Raw genomic sequence first — 19,779 nt, forward strand, 5'->3', positions numbered from 1 at the left:
ATTGTAATAGCTTCAATCTTAGATTCAACTTCTGCTGTGGATATTTGATAGAATAAAAATACGCTCTTGATAAAAAAAGTCCTGATACAAAAGCTATATTTCACGGCATATCACTCAAGTAGAATCATATCTTTCTAGTGCATAAACTCATTTATTAAAATTTCCAGTATCTCGTGATTCATACACCTTGTTGTGTGTATCCTCTAATATTCTTATACACTATACTATAGAAATATGTATGTATTTCCGCCCGTAAATATTGTACGTGATCAGTGCAGAATGAGAAGTATTGTTGCAAACGAAGGCATTTTAATTTCCTCATAGTCGCGATACACAATCAAATATTTACTCACATTCTTATATCTTTGTTCATATAGTGGAATTATATAGACTCACGGGCGAGCAATTTCCAAGAATAAGAGTTCGATTCGAAACGATTAAAATGAATTTGAGAAATTAAGTCTCGGATCGGTGACTTGTATGCATCCCTCTTATAGTAACTGCCATCACAACACCAATTGATGCTTAATAAGAACGAATATAGACTGAGTCATGTGTAGTTACTGCTGCCAATTGTGCGTTTCAAGTTAATTCACGAAGGAGAACAATTAGCTCGTTAATTCGTAATTTACATTGTCTATGGCTTTTCATAGCTGCGTACGATCCTAACATCTTGAAATCGAGATATTATTCGATAATAGTAAGATGCATGCCTAATATGTGTTTTCCCGCTATTTTTCGAGCCGATAAATCAAACTACCTTATTGAGAAAGATCGCGTAATGAAGATGCGTAATTATATAATATAATTATATAATGAGAACCATCGTGTATATATTTTCGAATATTGGAGATTGTTCGAACGGGCTTATCAGAATTTTGTAAATTTAGTACAAATCTGTTATGCGTATGATGGATAGATGTACCAACATATATTGTCAGATATACGCTCTACATAATGTGTGATAAAAATGAAGTGCCTGGCTTTATGTACTTGAAAAAAGTAGAGCATTCAGTTTGATTAAAAAAAAAAAGAGTACAAAGTAAGTGAGATAATTTATTCAAAATAATTATTTTTATAAAATAATAATTAACTTAATTATATATACTTTATATATAAATTATATACATGTATTATTTTTAAGAAACAGGAATAGATTAATTAATAGCAAACAGATAACAATTATCAGTATACTAGCATGTTCCAGATAAATCATGAATGTATAAATTTAAGATTAACATTAAATTTTTCGGTATTTTTCTGCTTGTAATATCTTCGTTTGCCATAGCATAATAAATGCTCAGCAAGCAAATTAAGTTGTTCTCACTATCACAAATATTTCGTTCTAATTCTTTGAATAGTCATCATGAAATGTACGCACAATGGTTTCTCTGACAAACAAACGATGCCAGCAATTTGCGATATGACTGAAACGATAGAATCTTGTTTTTCTACGTAACTAAGCAATGTCACTATGTGAAAACTGTTTACGTGAACTTGCTGAAAATATTATTTATTCCATGCATTTTTAAATTTTATATATAATCTATAATTTAGATTATTTAAGTTTACCTGCAATTATATATGTAATATTCGCAGATTTGTTAATAATCAATTTTATTTTTAAAATTCAAATATTATCGCTAATATGATAAAAAATACATTTATCGATACTAGAACTACCAAAGTGGTTAGAATAACAAATTCTTAATTTTCCACAGAAATTTTGCGGCCTTACTACAGTGAATTTTGCAAGATTTTCTGTAATTATTTGTAAAATATATGAATGAACATTTACTTTTATTATATTCTGTATTTCTGTTTTCTTCTTTCATTTTAATATTTTTGGCAAAAGTTATTTATATATTATAATCTTATATACAAAAATTATGTACTGTACTATATATTTTATATTATAATTATTATATAATATATATTATTCTTTATATACACTTCATAGAATAGTCGGTAGTTCCAGTGTTAATGCCACATTACAAATTGCAAGGTATCCATTGTGCGAGGCGGAAAATCCCATGAAGTAGTTTATTGCAAACACACAGAAGGGATCATTGGGTAATGGTTTTTGAAGAGGTGAGTAAACTCAACGATGAGTCGCTTCAAAATTTACCTTCTCTGTGATAAGCTGAAAGCCGAGGTCGCAAACAGTTTTTCATTCGGTATTCAGTATCGGGCACGAGGCTTATCGATGCTCGTGAAGCTTGTTTTTCCTACCTCGATTTCTCTATTCTCGAAGTGGGACGCGGCCGCGAGCGTGGAACATTAAATTCATGTTGCGTTCGCATCACAGAGGACAAAAATCCTACATTTGGTTCCTGTGACTCACAGAGTGAGCTCCTTCGCTATTGTGTATACTATGCTAAATTTTCCATTCCCTTATTCCTTAGTATGCACGTCCTCTTTTTTACTGTACAGACCTGACCTGCAGAAGGTATAACAGAGCAAGATAACTCCATAAGAGAAAGGAGACGACAGAAAGGAAAGATGTAATACCTAACTGCCTTGCTAACTGATCGCTGGTTGGGACTGAATCTGGTCAGTTAATAAAGCATGATCTATATGTATATGATGAATTAAAAATCATCATCAAGATTTGGAAAATTTAAATTCAGTCGCGTCTTTTAAGTTTTTAATATGTCATATTTTATTATGAAACTGAAAAATATTTATTAAAATAAAAGCTTTTACAATTATAAGATGTCATGCTATTGGTTTTGCGGGAACAGTTGTGTGTATGTTGCACATATTTTGAGCCAACGTTCCGTAGATGCTGCCAAAACCTGGGTTAATACAAAATACAACATATGTACTATTATATAATTTTTGGCAGTAGTTTCATTAACAAACGTTCTGTTAATAAAAAATTAATTCTCTGCCACAATAACGACATTTTTTATGATCAGATTTTAAGATAATGATGATAAAGGCACAACACTGTTTTATGAGAATTAACAGTGATTTATAATCACATCATTATGATTCTCGGCCCTCAATATCGGGGATGAGTACAGAAATAGTACAATGAATATCCAATATCTAATTTAGGATACCAAGATTTAATATATATATTATATAAACAGTTGAATATTGGTAAGCAAACAAACTTAAGGTAAACGAACTGAAGGAAATACCAAGTGTTCATACTAATTGACCACTTCAAACCCCACTTTTTCTTGGAATCGACTTTGTGGGGGTGAATATTATTTCTGGTGCTATGTACAATGGCTTCAAAAGTATTTGCACATCACTATATGTATTGTAGCATTTACATATTATTGTAATTAACCAGATATTGTTACTAAATATTTACATTTATGCTACATTTACATACTAATAAACTGTCCAAGTATATTAAATTATATCATTTAGTAATACTTTTGTACAACTACAAAGATTTGTTACCATGAAAATGAAATGTTGAACGCTGATAAAACTATACTTTGTTGGAAAATAAGGATATGTACAAATACTTTTTGTAGCCACTGTATATAAAATAAATAAATGTTATCTGTATCTTATTCATACCCAATCGAAAGAGGAAATAGATATATACTGGGTATTTCATAAAAATACGCCTCCCTCGGTAGTTGGCCAGATAAGGTCCCTATTCTTGACTATTTAACCAAGAACTAGTGTAATCTTCCATTCTTTGTGAACATATGTATTTCCAAGAAATAGTGGGGATAGCGATGACCAGTTAGCAAAGCAGAATTCCGGTCAGTTATCAAGGCTACTACATACATGTATCTTTTAAAGAGAGTGAGAGAGAAATACCCGTAGGCAAGACTGAAACAGGAGAATGTGGGTATGGTGGGAGACAAGATGAAGTAGTGGTAAACGGCCCTGCGTGATACACAGCTGATCAGTCGTTCCGCGACGGACAAGTTGTTTTGATATCTGTATTCGTGACTCGATAGTGCAAATCGAAGCGTTTTCTGCATGGAATGACAGTGAATCGTGCGTAAGAATATTCCGTATACATGCCATTGTTTATGTGCTCTATGCAATTTGAAGGAGTAACGAAAGCAGAAGGCACGGGCGGTGGTGTAACCCCAGTGAAATTATACAGAATATCATATTGCGGGTTACTGTTGGTGGCGTCGTCGAGTCAATTGGATCGCAGATACTTCCCGTTTCAACAATTTCGAAGGAAATCGTTTATGCGAACGTCGGGGTCTATGACCGGTTCACGAGGCTCGCCTTATCAGAGAAACAGAAAAAGCTACGGTCTAACCGTGACCTCCAGCATTAGATTGAAATTGATGAAGTCCGAAGCGATCGAAGAGGAGGACACGACTGCTGATCCTGCAGTTTGTGAACATTGATGCTGGTCACTCATAGGCCACGATATTATCTATTCGGTGTAATTCGGTGCACTATCGTTTCTCTTTATATTCCTCTCTCGCTTATTTCTTTCTACTTTTTCTGTTAATTCCCGTGATATTTTTAAGGCTTAATCAAGTTGAGTTATTAGAGCGTTTGAGTGCCGACGGGCAACGTTAGATTTTCTTTCTTCGCAGCGAAACAACGGATTCTCGTTTCGCTTTTCCTTTGTATAATTACATTCAGATATACATATATATTGTACATGTGTATACGCGCGCGCGCGCTAGTGTGAACGGAAAAGAAAAGGTTGATGACAATGCAACGAGTCCAAGATCAAGACAATGGTATCAACATCAAATTCGGTGCAAGCAAAAATAAGAAAGGAAACTATAGACTTGTATCGCAGCACTCTGAGAACGAGAAAAAAAGCAACTTCAATGGGACCAATAAACAAGGTAGGTCATTTACATTGAGAATCTACATTTTTATTTCTTTTTTCCTTTTTTTTCTGAAGGGATCAATGTTCACCCACTAATTGTATGTAAATATTTTAATTTACAAGTAAAAAGATAGGAAACGCAATAAAGATTCATTGTGATCTTTTTAAAAATCGCTTTATATTGCGATCTTTTTAGCAATGACTAAAAATATGATATGCACTGAGAATTTTAAATTTTCTTAATGAGTTCTAATAATAAATACAAATATACAATTACTGATGTTTTACGCTCTTTTTTTCATATTTTGTTTAGTGATAAAGTATTCTATTTCAAGTAAAAAAATATGTATATCTCTCCAGATAGTTATGGGAAATTTTCTAACACGAAATTATTTCAAATATGTTATAGTTAAAAACATAGTATTTTAATTCTATATAAAAGATAAGGACTTTTTAAATTTTTAAAAGGAATTTGTTTTTCATGTATATAAAATATGCTATAACAATAAGTATGAATTGAGTAAACTAATGGAATCTAGTCGTATATACTTATAAATAATAATAATATTCATAATTCTTTTTATTTAGTTAAAAATGTAACAACTGAAGAGGACCTAGTCCCACCGGATGGAGGATGGGGATGGCTTGTACTTTTAGCATCCGTTATGGTCAATCTACTAATTCCAGGAACAGTGAAATCCTTTGGTGTTTTATTTGTTGAATTTCTAGAAGTTTTTGATGCATCACCTTCTGCAGCTGCTTGGATACCAGCTTTATGCTATTTTTTGTATAGTTCACTTGGTAAGCTTAATTAAAACTAGGTAAAACTATTATCTAGTGGCAAACATTTGGAATTGAAAATAAGAAAATTAATTTTTGTTGTAGGACCCCTTTCCAGTGTACTATCAGTTAAATACTCCTATAGAACAGTGACTTTATTGGGAGGAACATTTGCTGCTGCAGGAATGATGCTAAGTTATTTTGCCAACTCTGTGGCCTTCTTGTGTGTCAGGTAATTATTAATATATTACTATTGCTATTAAATTAAAAGCATACTATTACATTTTTTATGTAAATGTGTAATCTTATTGTTTGTTCAATCTTTTAGTTATGGTGTTCTGGTAGGAACTGGAGCAGGGTTATCTTTTCCCCCAACTGTGTATATAGTAACTTCATACTTTGTACGGTTACGTGGACTTGCAAATGGGCTCTGCATATCTGGTAGTGCATTAGGTTCGATATTTCTTCCACCCATCCTAGGAATTCTTCTACGAGAGTATGGTTACAGGTACGTTTTTTCGTTATGTATCTAAAACAACAACAGGTATGGCTTTATTATCTCTATGAAAGATTGTTTTATGATTGCTAAAAAATTACAAACCAAGGGTTCATTATAAATGATTAAAATTAAAAATTGAATTTTTCTTTTATTTTTATAAAACGTTTATTTAACACCATTTTATCTGCAGAACAGTAATTAATATAATTTATTAATGATGTTTTAAAATTAATTAATTAAACGATATAATTAATTAAAATATGCTTTAACACGTTCATTTTATTTTTGACAAAATTGAATGTATCTGTGATTTGTGAGCTTGATTTGTCCAACTTTTATATAATTTGTGATACAATTAGTGTCACGACAAAAAAAGAAAGAAAAAAGAAAAAGATACAAGAGGTTTGTGTATAATCACGTGCATCTTGTTCTCATGAAGATCCGTAAATAAAGTGTTATTGTCTTAGAAAGTTTATATATATTTTGTGAAGATTATTTTCGGTGAGTATTTATACATCATTATTACAACTAATTAAATGTGACGATGATCAATCATGCATGTGTGTAGTTCCTTTTTATAAGATACTTGGATCAACCACGCGCGTGCATTTATGTACACAATTTTATTGTATATCTCTGCAAAATTTACAACATTCTATAGCTGTTTTATAGCCTCCTTATCAAATGTGTTGTCATTAAAGATAACGAACATTAACCATTCGATATACACACGGTAACGTTGGCTGTCAAAAAGATGATAGGCTCGCGACTAGTTGACGTTATTCTAATTTCAAAAACACGCAGAAATATTCTATGTACTAACCCCGAATTCTGCATGTGGAAAATGCCACATAATTCATCTGATATGGTTTAGGTAAGAATCATATATATTTCGTATATACATATATATACGTTTTTGTTCTATGCCACGTATTTTAATGATCTAAATTCCTATCACGCTTTTTTTTATCTTTTACCATTTCTACCAAACCAAATTGCCAGGCGTAATATATTTTAACGCTTGATTTTAAATTAGACTCATCTGCACCGAGACTACAATAAAAAAGGACGAAATAAGATCTGGGCCAGTATCGTGCAACCTATTGTGATGACTTTCTTCCACGATGATAAAGACGAGTTCCTTCATTGGGCGGTTATTTAAAGATCTGGATGCAATCCTTGTGTGTCGTGAAATTGCCGTTCGCTTTAGATACTTAACCGCCGATGCAAACGAAACAGTCTGTATCGCAATCAAGTATTAGAATTAAAGTACCATCAGTTTAGCATAAAGTGTAATTCTTTGTCTTCGGAATACATGTGCACATAAAGAAGATAATATGCCTCTTTCTTTGTCTTCTTTAATTATAAATGATACGCTTCGTTTAAGAAAAGAATAACAAAACAGAAGTAAAAAGGTAGAGCATATGCCATTATCGAATAGTCGAAAGTAAAAAATTATAATTACACGTGCGTGCGTTTCGTTGTGTGTGCATATGTAATAATCATGTCCATGCGAGAACTAAGGAAACGTACGGTTTGACGTTGAAAGTACTTGCACATTTTAAGTGTGCACATTATAAATGGCGAACGCGTGATGCTCACGTGTTTCGAGTTAATATGTACCGTAATAGCAAAAATAGAATTAAGATAAGTTAAATTTTTATGCATTTCGCATTGTTTAACCGCGGCTGTGCAATAGGAGTAATCAAAAAATTAATTTTATTTCTTATACTTTTGTATCTTCTTTTTTTCTGGTTACGTATTATGTTTGTTTTAGAACCAAATACGTATACTGAAGTTCTTATTCTCTTCGTTTGGTTTTATGAATATACAATATTGTACATATGTATGTCGATAATATGTTGTCGATCGAACGTGAACATGTGAGTAGACTGTTTTTTTTCTCGATTTACGTATGTTAATCCTGCTACGGTCTTCGAATATTTATATCTTGATCTCTCGTTTCAAAAAACAAAAAGATTTTTGATATTTTAGGAAAAATTTGATGGAATTGAAATGAGGATAACGTTAATCAAAATTTTAACAACGATTCTCTCACAATTTTCTTAAATTTGAAAAATTTTTAAGAATAAAGGAAACGATTGAAGATGACCGAAAGACGTAGCAGAGTTAAGTATAAAGTCGAAGTACGTATGAATTAATTAATAAATTATGCTATATCAAATGTAAGTCAGTTTCGATATTCATTTCGTGATTGTTTTTTTCTTTTTTTTAATTACAATATTTCTCTTTTTTTCATTTTCTCATAGTTCTACTTTGCAGCGACACGAAACAGCACGCGGTGTGTCTAAAACTCACGTTTTACGTCGGAAGAACTTTAATCGAGTTGATTTAACACGCGTGTATCGAAACGAATATTTTAATTTATGCCGAATGCTAATGTGGAATATCGTTATACGTAACGAGTCTCAAAACGTAAACACAATTTTTATATTCTGTATTCGTACTATGATATATGCTATATATAATATATGTATATATATATACGATATGTATATATATTACTACACCGATAGATGTAAGCTAGAACGTTTCCACTCGTCTAAACGTCCCTTTTATTTTTTCTTTTGTTGCAGAAGAATGTGTCCATGGGAGAAGACAGGAACAAATTGCGATTTCGAAGAAGATGAACTTCTCTCGTACCGCAGAATGTATTGTACGCGATCTGAAACGCACGCTAAAAATATAATTTCCATCTCAATCTATTTTAAAAACGGGAAAGGAGTAACACTCTTTCTTCCTTAGTATTTCTTCTTCTTTCAAAAACATTAAGTATCAGTTATAGAAGTCTGTTGATATTCAAAGAAATATTTCTAAGCTCTCTGTTCGTTTATTTCTGTTTCATGCTCATTGAATTCATTTTAATTCTATATTTATTTTATTGAAATATTTAAATATTAAATATTACTTTGTTCATTTATTCTTAGTTCATAAATAAAACAGTTTCAGATTGACGTACAAACTAATCTATCATAGTCTGTTCAGACTATGAAACATCTGTATAATACTTAATGAATTTTTTATTAAGGTTATTTAAAAAAAGAGCTGTGATTAGTATAAGTCTTATGTATTTTGGAATATATAAGACTTTGTTTATAACACTTGGTGGTAATTCACGAGATATATACACATAAACCAGTATTGAAAAGATTATGTTAATGTAAAAGTTAGGAATATGTTATACTATATCTGTTGGTTACCAAAGATTATGATAAGTGAATCATTTAAGAGTATTAACAAACTGTACCTGATATTAATCTTTTGTATTCTCTTTTTACAATTTATATAGTATACAAAAATATTTTATACATATAAAGTAATTATATATATAATAAAATAAAATAATTAGCAAGTATACAAGAAATACAATAATAAAGCGTTTTTACGCTTCTATCTATGATCTTTTAAATTATCTTCATTTCATTGCATCATTGATCACTATATAGAAAAATATTTTTTTTTTATTCTTTCTAAAAAAATTGATCATTAAATATTTTCAAATGTTTCCTATTCCATTCCATGCTTACACAATCATTGTATTTCAGTGATTGATTAACAGCATAACTTAATTAAAATATTCATATTTATATCACGGAAAAAATTTTAAACAGTTAATTAGCTAAAATTAAGTACTGATATTAAAGGAAAATCATATTTGTTAAAAATCAGTATTTATGTAATTGGTTTAACGAAGTGACGATTTTTTTTCTCTCAACAGCCGTGGAATATCCCGATGACGATATTGTAAGCTATAGCTAACCTTATCGTTGGGCCGAACAAAAAGCGCTAAAGCTCATTTTACTTTTTTACAGAGGTGCAGTATTAATAATGGGTGCTGTTACTTTGAATGTATGGGCGAGTGCTCTTTTGTACGAACCGGTGGAAAGGCACATGGTACCAGCATCGTCGTCGAGCAAATCGAACGACGTCGACTTGGAGGTCGCCTCGGTCACAGTAGCTAGTCCCGAAGATGAGAAGCAATCGAATCATGTTGTTTCTTCTTCGAACGAAAACGAAAAAGCCGCGCCAATGGTACCAAAGAGTGCGTCCAGTGTCGCTTTAGAGTATTACAAGAATACGCCAGTTCAAGGTCGAACGAGAAAAATTAGCATGCCCACGGGACGGGAGATAACAGGCCAGATGCACAGCACTCCGGCGTTGCACGCTGTTCCGGAACGGGGCGGAGATTCTGCCAGACTATCGAAACGTCAGAAATCGCCTTTACAGTCACCGAGCATGTCATCTTTTAATTATATCAGCACGCCGTACCATGGAAGCACGCTTTCCGCTATACATCCGGAAAGGGCGTCTACGTTGACCTTGAACGCAATATCGAGCACCTTCACGAGGAAGGGTACCGAAGAAACGAACAAGAACGAAGTAAAAGAGAAGAAGAACAAATTCTTTGACTTTAGTTTATTGAAGGATCCTATTTATCTGGTAATCTTGGTTTCGAATTCAACGAACGCTGTCAGTTATACGAATTTCGTCATCTTATTACCGGCGTACGCTATTTCGTTGGGTTTCGACAAAAATATGTCTTCCCTTCTTCTTTCGACCGTCTCTATATTAGACCTAATAGGACGTATCGGAGGTTCAGCGCTATCCGATGTCTCGATCATGCCAAAGCATTGGTATTTCGTTGGCGGTTTGTTCATTTCTGGAATCTCGTTGGCTCTTCTCCCCATAGCCACAAGCTACACCATCCTGTCGGTTTATTGCGGTGTTTTCGGATTAGCTTCCGGTATTTACGTTGGTATCACCGCGGTTATAATGGCCGATATGTTAGGGACCGAGAAGTTAACTTCCTCCTATGGTATCTCGTTGTTCGTAAATGGAATCATACAGTTGGTTGGCCCTCCAATCTGCGGCGTTGTATTTGAACAAATCGGCAGTTACGGGCCGATCTTCAGCATCTTAGGAATTATTCTAGTGGTAGGCGCGTCGTTGTGGGGTTTTGTTCCATTTATTAGGAAACGACAAAAAGTCGCAGAGAAAGCGAATACAATTGAAAAACTATAGTTTATTCACTAACTGGCATATTTCATTATGGACGACAAGAGCTTAATTATATGGTCATTGTAGAATTTCATCTAACATGTATCGATTACAATACAATATATACATATAAACACACACACACTCACACACGCGCGCACACAGACGATAACGAGAGACATGTTTACGAAATACTGTGATGTTAGAATGAATGTTATGTATGTAAGTACATATATACTACTGGCACTGTGATGACGTTATATATATACATCCACGCGTACATTTTCAAGTGGATTAATAAGGAAACAATTTTCAAAAGATATATTTTTAAAAAAGACAAAGGTTCTCCTTTCTCGTAAATTGGAAGTGTCTTGCCTTACATTTGAAAAGAAAACTTATTTCGCGGAAGTAAGTTGTTATTAGTACTAAAGTAAAATATATGAATATATTTAAGTACTTAGTTTAGAAAATGTTCTAATTGCTGGTGCTAACGTAATAAGTAAAACAAAAAAAATGAAAGATGCAATAATATAATTTAACCCTTTCGCTTCGGCAGTCCAGTTCGCCGAAGTACTGTCACTGAACGGAGATGCGCGGCACAAATACGCACAGTGTGCGTGGTTGCTGTATATATGTTTGCCTAAGTCTTAAATAACAATAATTCTTGTAAGAACCGTATATGAAATATACGCTTCACTGTCAATGGGTTTAATAGATTTTTAAGATGAAACAGTATACGATCGTTTGGATGTTTGAAATATATTGTGTGAAACGTTTTGATGTTGTTTCAACAATGAGTAATTTTAAGAAGTAATATGTCAATAAAATCAACAGAAAATGTTCTGCCGATAACGAAAAAATATATTATTGACTACAGATAGCAGTTGTATATGCATCATTTAAATGCCAGATATATGGGGTGCCGGACTCAGGAGTTGTCGCGTGGTCGCCGCCTATATGCGGTACTCGTACCCACAGGTCATCTCGCGGATGCCGCCTATAAGCGGCGCTCAAAGCGAAAGGGTTAATGCATGTAAAATAATCTTAGTGTATGTATAATTGTATAAAGCAAAGGTTGAGTACTTGTACACTTCTCTTAAGGAAAGAATATGCAGTAATTCCTATTATTATATACACATAAATATTGAATATAGGATCAGTCAATTTCGTTCTTGATTCAATTTGTTTACAACTCACCGAAAAATATGCCTTAAAATTAGGATATAAGCACTTTGTAATTAACGAATTACGTTTATATTATACAATATTTAAAATGTAAAACGATATAAAATGCGCATATTTCACTTGAAGTTATCTTACACGGAAAATACATAAATTGTTCATGCTACTAGGGTCAATAAACAAATTACTAAAAATTTTCGTTGTCATACTTTGTATCTATTTTATTGAAAAGAATGCACGGTAGTATTAAATAAATATTAATATGAAGACTAAAACATGTTTCTTTTAATACATGTTTATAACATACAATAAAAATGTAATTTACTTTTTATCTTTAGATGATTCTTCTTCCTTACTTTTTTCAGGTTCAGCAAGACGGAAATTAGGGAATTGTTCCCATGGAGTGGATAATTCAAATTTGCGAAATTCTTGTGTTAATTCTAGTGGTTCACATACTACTCTCTTGTATTCATCATCATAGCGTACCTACGTTTAAAAATATAATTTTTACATTATATATTACCAATTGAAGCCAAAACATTTGTGAAGCATTAGAATTATATTATAAAATTACCTCAACAAAACCACTTAAAGGAAAATCTTTTCTTAATGGATGTCCTTCAAAACCATAATCTGTGAGAATTCTACGAAGATCTGAATTACCCAAAAATAGTATGCCATACATGTCCCACACTTCTCGTTCGTACCAGTTAGCAGCATCATAAACACTTTCTACTGACTTTATAGGTGTCAATTCATCTGTGTATGTTTTTACCCTAATACGTGAGTTAAAAGTAAGAGAAAGAAGATTGTAGATAACCTAATAATCAAAACATTACATAACAATATTTATTATATGAAGTATTATATGGAATATTATTTTTCAAATACAAATTTACCTCAAATCTATATTTTCGAGAAGGAACATCCATTGCAGTCAGATCCGATAATGAAGTAAACTGAGTATTATGATGATATTTCAAAAATTTTAGCGTTGGAATAATTCCTTCTGGACAAATTAATATTTCAAGTTCATCGCCAGCATTTATTTGAACCTTCTGCACATACTTTGGTAAACATGCACTAATATATAAACCCATATCCTTTATGGCTTCTACATCTGTTCTGATTTTACGCAGTGTTGCTGTTTAATAAAAGAAGATTGTGTAAATGTAATTTAGAGAAACAAGTATTAAGATTGAGGAAAAGGTTATAAAATATATATGATAAAAATTCTTTACATTTAAAAACATTACATTATTAAACATATTATAAATAACAATTTTTTACGTACGTTGTAATTCTGTTTTTTCAGTTTCCGTGGTATTTGTCCTCATGAAGGGAAGAAATTTTGGATAACCTATCGATTTAGTTTATGATTTATTACATAATATAAAACAGAAAATCAAAGAATTATCAATAAAATTTATTTACATTTTGGTGTTGTAACAGATAGATTTTGTGACAGCCTCCAACAGTTTTTTAACAACGATGACATTTTTCTAAAGGGCTTCGGATCTTTTCAAGAATACAGACAGATCTACCTACACTTAGCCATATGTATGTAGATAGGATATTCAGTACGCACTCTAGTTAACGATATCGATGTTTTTCGCACTTTACATAGCACATTGAAATTTTTAAAGGTACCACGATACCAAAAATATCTTTTTAATTCTACGCAATAAAAATAGCATATATAGTGAAAATATCAAATGTGATATAATTTAGAAACTATTTTATTCGAATTCATGTAGTTAAAAATAATAAACTCTGTAAAATAAAAGAACAAGGGAAAGTTAACTAATTTTATTAGTTATTTACATTATTACATGAAATGTAGTTTCTTGAAGTACAAAGGATATCTTACATCTTGTTTCTTATTTCTAATACAATATTGCACAAGGTTAGAATGAAAAAGATTTATATTGTTAGTTTTCATACCATCATCAGCTACATAAAATATTTTTTAAAGCGCATTGTTTTTCAACCTTTTGCATATCTACAAGTATAGTTGCTATGGCATGTCTTAACTGATGAAACTTTGGCAAAGATAATTCAAATATTTGACACTTTCCATTGCTAAATGTCCATTCCATAATAATATGTGGTTCCAAGACTCTATTTAATATGCTAAAAATATACACATTAATAAGTAAGCAGATAATTTCATAAACATTTATAGAAATATGAGTAAAATGAATTTTTGTATTACACATGTCAGTATTACAAAATTATAATTTATTAAACAGGTACCTAGAAGAAATAGTAATATCTATACGCCACTTGCAGGCTATTAGGTGTGGATAAAATTTTGTTTTTTGTATTAATCCTGATATTAATTCTGGTCGCTTTTGACCATATACAACTATAGATATGTCATCAATACATTCTGAAGATAATCTGTAGAAATAATATTATACTTATTAAAATAAAATTAAAAATATTTGAATGTGATATATGGTAAAATACATACTTCAGTTCTTCTAATATTTGTTTAAATTCTGCAGGTTTAATATTTTGCGATATTGTGCCCAAATGAATCTTTAATATCGTAAAGATGACTGAATAATATTCATCCACAGTTTCTTCTGGTATATTGTATTTTTGACTTATTCTATCTAATATTCCTTCTTCTATGTATTCTTGATTTATTGCTTTTACAGCTACTATATAAGTAATAAATTGCAATTATTCATTAAAATACAAAATACTTGAAATATTGTAGTAATATTATAGTATTACAAATTAAACTTACTTTGTATTAAAGGACGAAGAAATATTTTTCTTAAATCCGGAAGAACCTTTATTTTATTTCCTAAAGCATACAAAAGTTGAGTTTGGAAAGTTGTCATTTTTATTTTGACTATGATATTTATTTTATTTGTATAAAAATTGAAAAATTTATGTGGCAATTTATCTGTATAGGTACATTTATTAATATCTTTTATAAAATTGTAAGAAGTTGTTAATAAAATACTGCAGTTCTGTCAAATTTATTATGTATTAAGCCTGACAATTTGTTTTCTGTGTTTAATGCCACCTAGTAGATATGTACAAAATTACATATGTACAAAACTTTGTCTATGGTAATATAGATAATGATTGTTTGATTAACAAATGGTGAAGTAGGAATGCTGTAACAAATCGCAGAGGGCGTAAGAGACACCGCTGTATTTTCGTGGTCGATATTTCAGAACATGAAACATGAAGCCTCATTAATTGTTACGTCTATTCATGCCTTAGTCAATAATATAATCTTCGTCCTCGATATAATGTTAAAGTACATCCTATATTTACTATATTTAATCAATGAGGATGCTATTATAGTTGATATCTATTCCGAGAAATATGGATTTCATAAATGTTGATAATATAGATTTCTCGATTTGAATTTTACGATAAAGTTATTACAAGAACATATTATAAGAAAGGAAGTATGGTATAAGTTTTAACTTTGTTCATATTATGTGTATAAAAGAAAAGGTATATTATCAAATTTTGTAAAACAATAAATTTTGCATATAATAAATAATTATATTTTTTTTAAGTCATGTGATATAAAATGTTTGGTTATGTTCGTATAAGAGACCGTGTGGCCTAATGGATAAGGCGTCGGACTTCGGATCCGAAGATTGCAGGTTCGAGTCCTGTCACGGTCGGAAGAAATTAATTTTTTTTCTTCCCGTTCAATATTATTTTTGTATTACATATAATATATTGCTTTTGGTACAGTGATCTCTCTACATCCTCATACATTATTTTTGGAAAAGAGAATGAGAAAAAGATTAAACAATCAAGAATATTTATTATTCTTGTTAATTACTAATTAATAATATTAGATCAAAATATGTTACTTCAATGTCATCGAACTGTTATTAAATTTTTACATAAATTAAAAAAAAATATTTCCTTCGAGCCGGATTTGAACCAGCGACCTATGGATATCCATATTTCTAAGAAGCCAACTACAGTCCACCGCTCTACCAACTGAGCTATCGAAGGTTTACGCTTTTGTTGTGCCACAGAAATGTATATCAGGTTGATTAATATATAAATGTTAGTAATTTAGTTTTTTTAAAATTATTTATATAATATATTTTATTATTAATGTTCGTATCACATCTAAATACTAAATATGATTAAAGATGTAGGATTTAGTTTTATTATGAAACACAAAATTAATAAAAAATTTAAGATATTTACTATAAGAAATTATGTTTCAGGTATAGGATCAATGTATAATGTAGTAGAAAAAGCAAGGGATAACTTTTGTGTTAAAGACTAGTACAAAATAATATAAAATATTGTGATATTTAATTCTTTTTCCGTTATTATGAAACTAATTTTAAATTCTTTGATGACAAATACGCGTTTGTAAACGCTGAACCTGACCCTGAAACATTTTGTTTGGTAGAGGAAGATAGAGGAATAAATATGACGCACAGATGATACGAGATGGTTTTCGCATGTCCTGACATTATTACGAATACAAAGATCGAAGGTATTTTTTTGAGATACTATATCAGATTTTATATTGCTCTGGTAAAAGTAATATGGACGTTTTGTTACATTGCAAAAATAAGCGAGTTAGCATTACAGGTTATGTAATGTTCATGGAAAAATTTATTGAAAGAAAAGTTAATGAATATGACTTATAATGAAGTAACTGTTTACTTTTTTAATTGGATTTGCCAAAGTTATAATTCAAGTAAATTTTCTGCTTAATAATGATTTACTATCTAAAACAATATTATATTTGCTGCGGGCACCTTTAATGTTCCGTCAATTTTTTAAAGAAGGAGATCCTTCTCAAGTAACTAAAATACCGATGAGTGGGAATTTTAATTTAATTACCAGTAGCCAATTAGCAAATTATTATCTGGTTATAACAAGCGACAACACATGATAATCTGACGGAAATTATTTTCATATCATGAAAACGAGCCATTAGTGGTTCGATAATTATCATTCGATAATTAACGTTCGATTATCGCACCGTTATTTATTGATTATGGGGTTTTAAAGAATATCGATTTTCAGTTATTTCACTAAAATAGATTGAAAAATATAGTAAATTATAAGCATATAATGAATAAAAATACTAAACAAAATAAAATCATCGGTATATTGAATTAAAAATATCTAATTTAGAAATTAGTAAAGCGATAGATGTTGATTAGATTTTTAATAGCAAAATCTTTTTGGGAGTGCCGTTTTTCTAATCGGAATTTAGTGATTATATCTTGACAAGACCACACCTAAATGTCAATTGTACTTTCGATAAATCCTTTCTTACAATTACGTTCCAACTATTCATCGGATAATGTGGTACGTGTTTATGGCCACTTTGTGATTTCTAGGTTTCTGGAAACTGGAATTTTTTATTAGATTAAAAGTAACACAAATTGTCATTATAAACATTTATATACATTTTCAATCGTTAAACATATTTTATTTCATAGAATAGTTATTTCTATCATTAAAAATATTTCATACCTACAATTTTTATTTTTATGAATTTTTCTTGTTTTATATTATAAAATCGTTGCAATTTATAAGTTTATAATTGCAGGAATATCATAATATTGCACAAAAAGCTACATTACACATACACATACATACATTATACATACTTCTGTAACCACTGAAGTACGAAGTTCTTGGATAGAAGAAGACTATAAGGAGAATACATCAATAATATAGTAGGCACCGTACTCCTCAGAAGCAAATATTCGATATTGCTCTAGCGGAAGCTGAAAATTCGTTCATAGTATAGTTCGGTGATACAAGACCGCTCGAAGATACTTACGAATATTGGTAAATACCCTCAGACCTCTGTCAAACATAATTTGTTTCTCGAAACAAGTGTCCCCGTCATACAGTGCGATTGTAGTATTGGTCGTTAATAAGTAACGTTATATAATCGCTTTAATCATGAATTTACGAATCTAATTATAAGTTCGAATTTACATAAACGTAATTGCATGTGGATAACTATTACATGTGTGTGGAGGCAACATATGGCACGAGAACAGTAAGAACGTATGTTACCCATTTCTGTCGCATTAAATAATCATTTCTATCGGTACACCGATATACTTTTTGATTACGATTGCCAACGCCATCTCTTCACCGTATAAAAAATTATTGAGTAAATATAATAAGAATATGTTACAATATTGAAAGCTATACAAGGTAATAACTCTATTTTGAAATAAACGTAACTTCTATTCATAATTACATATCAGTTTTTTTTGTTTTAACGATTTATCCTAAGCTTCACTATTAAATTCTAGATTACGTAATAAGAAAATATATACTAAAATATCATAGTTTGTATAAGGTATTAACTTCATTTCGGAAGAAATTTCATTCTTATTTATATTTATTAATTTGGTTTTTTTATGCTCTTAGATAAAAGTCAGGGGTTGAAGCAATCATTTTATTTAGAAATACATAATTTATCCCCACGCGGTCACGTTTCCCTCAGTAATAGTGATAGGGTGGTAGAAGGATGGAAATGTATGTCGCTATCCACCGTCTGACGTCGACAGACGGACACATCGTGTTTCTATTAAGTATAGAAGGGTGGGACGAACGGATAATTTCTTTCGGATCACGCTAACTTCAACGAACGATTTCGAGCGAATGGGGTGGAAGAATAGAGAAAGGAACAGAAAGGCAGACAACATTAGAAGAACGCAGACGCGAGCTTATTCGCGACCGCGGTTTTGCGTTGTGCGCATGTGCGAATCGAGACAGGATTCATGGAGGAACAGGGTGCGAAGCGAGAAGGCGAACGAAGGCAGTAAGAACAGAAAAAGACAGATCGTGGCCACGATAACACTACAGAAGTAGAGGAAATAAGAAAAACACGTTAAAAGAAACGTAACAGGGAAAGAATGATGACAAAATATAGTTTTATGTATGTATTTTGTTAACTTATCAGGTTAGTTATCGAGGCATATATATGTTTAGGAAATCCTAAATCTGTTCTTCATTAAGTGTGATATAGGTATCTGACATATTTGTTTCTCTTATATATGTAACACACCAAGATTCTCCTGTACAACAATTTATCGACTAATAGTATTAATGAATCGACAAGTCGCAAGTTATAGGTTATAGAGTTCTTTTCTATAATTTTACAATTTTGCATCTGGTAGCATAATGAGACAATTTGCAATTTGTACAGTTTGCATGTACAACTTCTGTTTTGTTATCGAGCTTGTTATTATTTAAGAGAATTTATCGATGTTAAAAACTCGTAAAATTTCTCTAATAATATTAATTGTGTATGTAATAATAATATAAATTGTGAAAGAGGAGCTAGAGGCTCATTCCATGAAGTTAGTTTAAAAAACTGGGGGGGATAATAATGGTCATTTGAAGAGGCAAATTTCATTTACCTTAACTGTACTACTTGGTGCTGCATATATTGCGCACAATATGATGAAAAGTAATAAAAACAGAAACTGAAGATTGTAATTGATTAGACTGAAGAAAAGCATAG

The 19,779-nt window shown here is 31.1% G+C and overlaps 3 protein-coding genes, 2 long non-coding RNA genes and 2 other non-coding genes across 8 annotated transcripts; 2 read left to right on the forward strand and 5 right to left on the reverse strand.

Moving 5' to 3' along the window:
* Window positions 1-1,182: 1,182 nt before the first annotated feature.
* On the reverse strand, window positions 1,183-3,811 carry LOC126916132 (uncharacterized). 2 transcript variants are annotated; one of them, XR_007710438.1, is made up of 3 exons: window positions 3,544-3,811; window positions 2,233-2,440; window positions 1,183-2,143 (listed from the first exon to the last, which is right to left on the reverse strand). It is a non-coding gene; the product is annotated as an uncharacterized LOC126916132 (long non-coding RNA). The 2 variants fall into 2 exon arrangements; XR_007710437.1 differs by having other exon boundaries at window positions 1,183-2,440.
* A 66-nt stretch (window positions 3,812-3,877) lies between these two features.
* Window positions 3,878-12,457, forward strand: LOC126916120 (monocarboxylate transporter 12). Its single transcript, XM_050721535.1, has 5 exons — window positions 3,878-4,799; window positions 5,372-5,584; window positions 5,669-5,795; window positions 5,892-6,071; window positions 9,896-12,457. Exons 1-5 carry the CDS (start codon window positions 4,655-4,657, stop codon window positions 11,103-11,105), a joined length of 1,875 nt encoding a protein of 624 aa, XP_050577492.1. The 5' UTR covers window positions 3,878-4,654; the 3' UTR covers window positions 11,106-12,457.
* Window positions 5,346-10,109, reverse strand: LOC126916133 (uncharacterized). Its single transcript, XR_007710439.1, has 2 exons — window positions 9,961-10,109; window positions 5,346-6,092 (listed from the first exon to the last, which is right to left on the reverse strand). It is a non-coding gene; the product is annotated as an uncharacterized LOC126916133 (long non-coding RNA).
* LOC126916127 (NADH dehydrogenase [ubiquinone] iron-sulfur protein 3, mitochondrial) lies at window positions 12,458-13,879 on the reverse strand. Its single transcript, XM_050721551.1, has 5 exons — window positions 13,698-13,879; window positions 13,558-13,623; window positions 13,163-13,407; window positions 12,838-13,083; window positions 12,458-12,749 (listed from the first exon to the last, which is right to left on the reverse strand). The coding sequence occupies exons 1-5, from the start codon at window positions 13,759-13,761 to the stop codon at window positions 12,585-12,587; spliced, it is 786 nt and encodes a 261-aa protein (XP_050577508.1). The 5' UTR covers window positions 13,762-13,879; the 3' UTR covers window positions 12,458-12,584.
* A 178-nt stretch (window positions 13,880-14,057) lies between these two features.
* Window positions 14,058-15,304, reverse strand: LOC126916128 (COMM domain-containing protein 5-like). Its single transcript, XM_050721552.1, has 4 exons — window positions 15,022-15,304; window positions 14,740-14,932; window positions 14,520-14,666; window positions 14,058-14,396 (listed from the first exon to the last, which is right to left on the reverse strand). The coding sequence occupies exons 1-4, from the start codon at window positions 15,116-15,118 to the stop codon at window positions 14,213-14,215; spliced, it is 621 nt and encodes a 206-aa protein (XP_050577509.1). The 5' UTR covers window positions 15,119-15,304; the 3' UTR covers window positions 14,058-14,212.
* Window positions 15,305-15,852: 548 nt separating this feature from the next.
* Trnar-ucg (transfer RNA arginine (anticodon UCG)) lies at window positions 15,853-15,925 on the forward strand. The gene has a single exon. It is a non-coding gene; the product is annotated as a tRNA-Arg (tRNA).
* Window positions 15,926-16,173: 248 nt separating this feature from the next.
* Trnay-gua (transfer RNA tyrosine (anticodon GUA)) lies at window positions 16,174-16,268 on the reverse strand. Its single transcript has 2 exons — window positions 16,232-16,268; window positions 16,174-16,209 (listed from the first exon to the last, which is right to left on the reverse strand). It is a non-coding gene; the product is annotated as a tRNA-Tyr (tRNA).
* Window positions 16,269-19,779: the final 3,511 nt, after the last annotated feature.

Source organism: Bombus affinis, chromosome 5, assembly GCF_024516045.1.
Source record: "Bombus affinis isolate iyBomAffi1 chromosome 5, iyBomAffi1.2, whole genome shotgun sequence".
NCBI lineage: Eukaryota > Metazoa > Arthropoda > Insecta > Hymenoptera > Apidae > Bombus > Bombus affinis.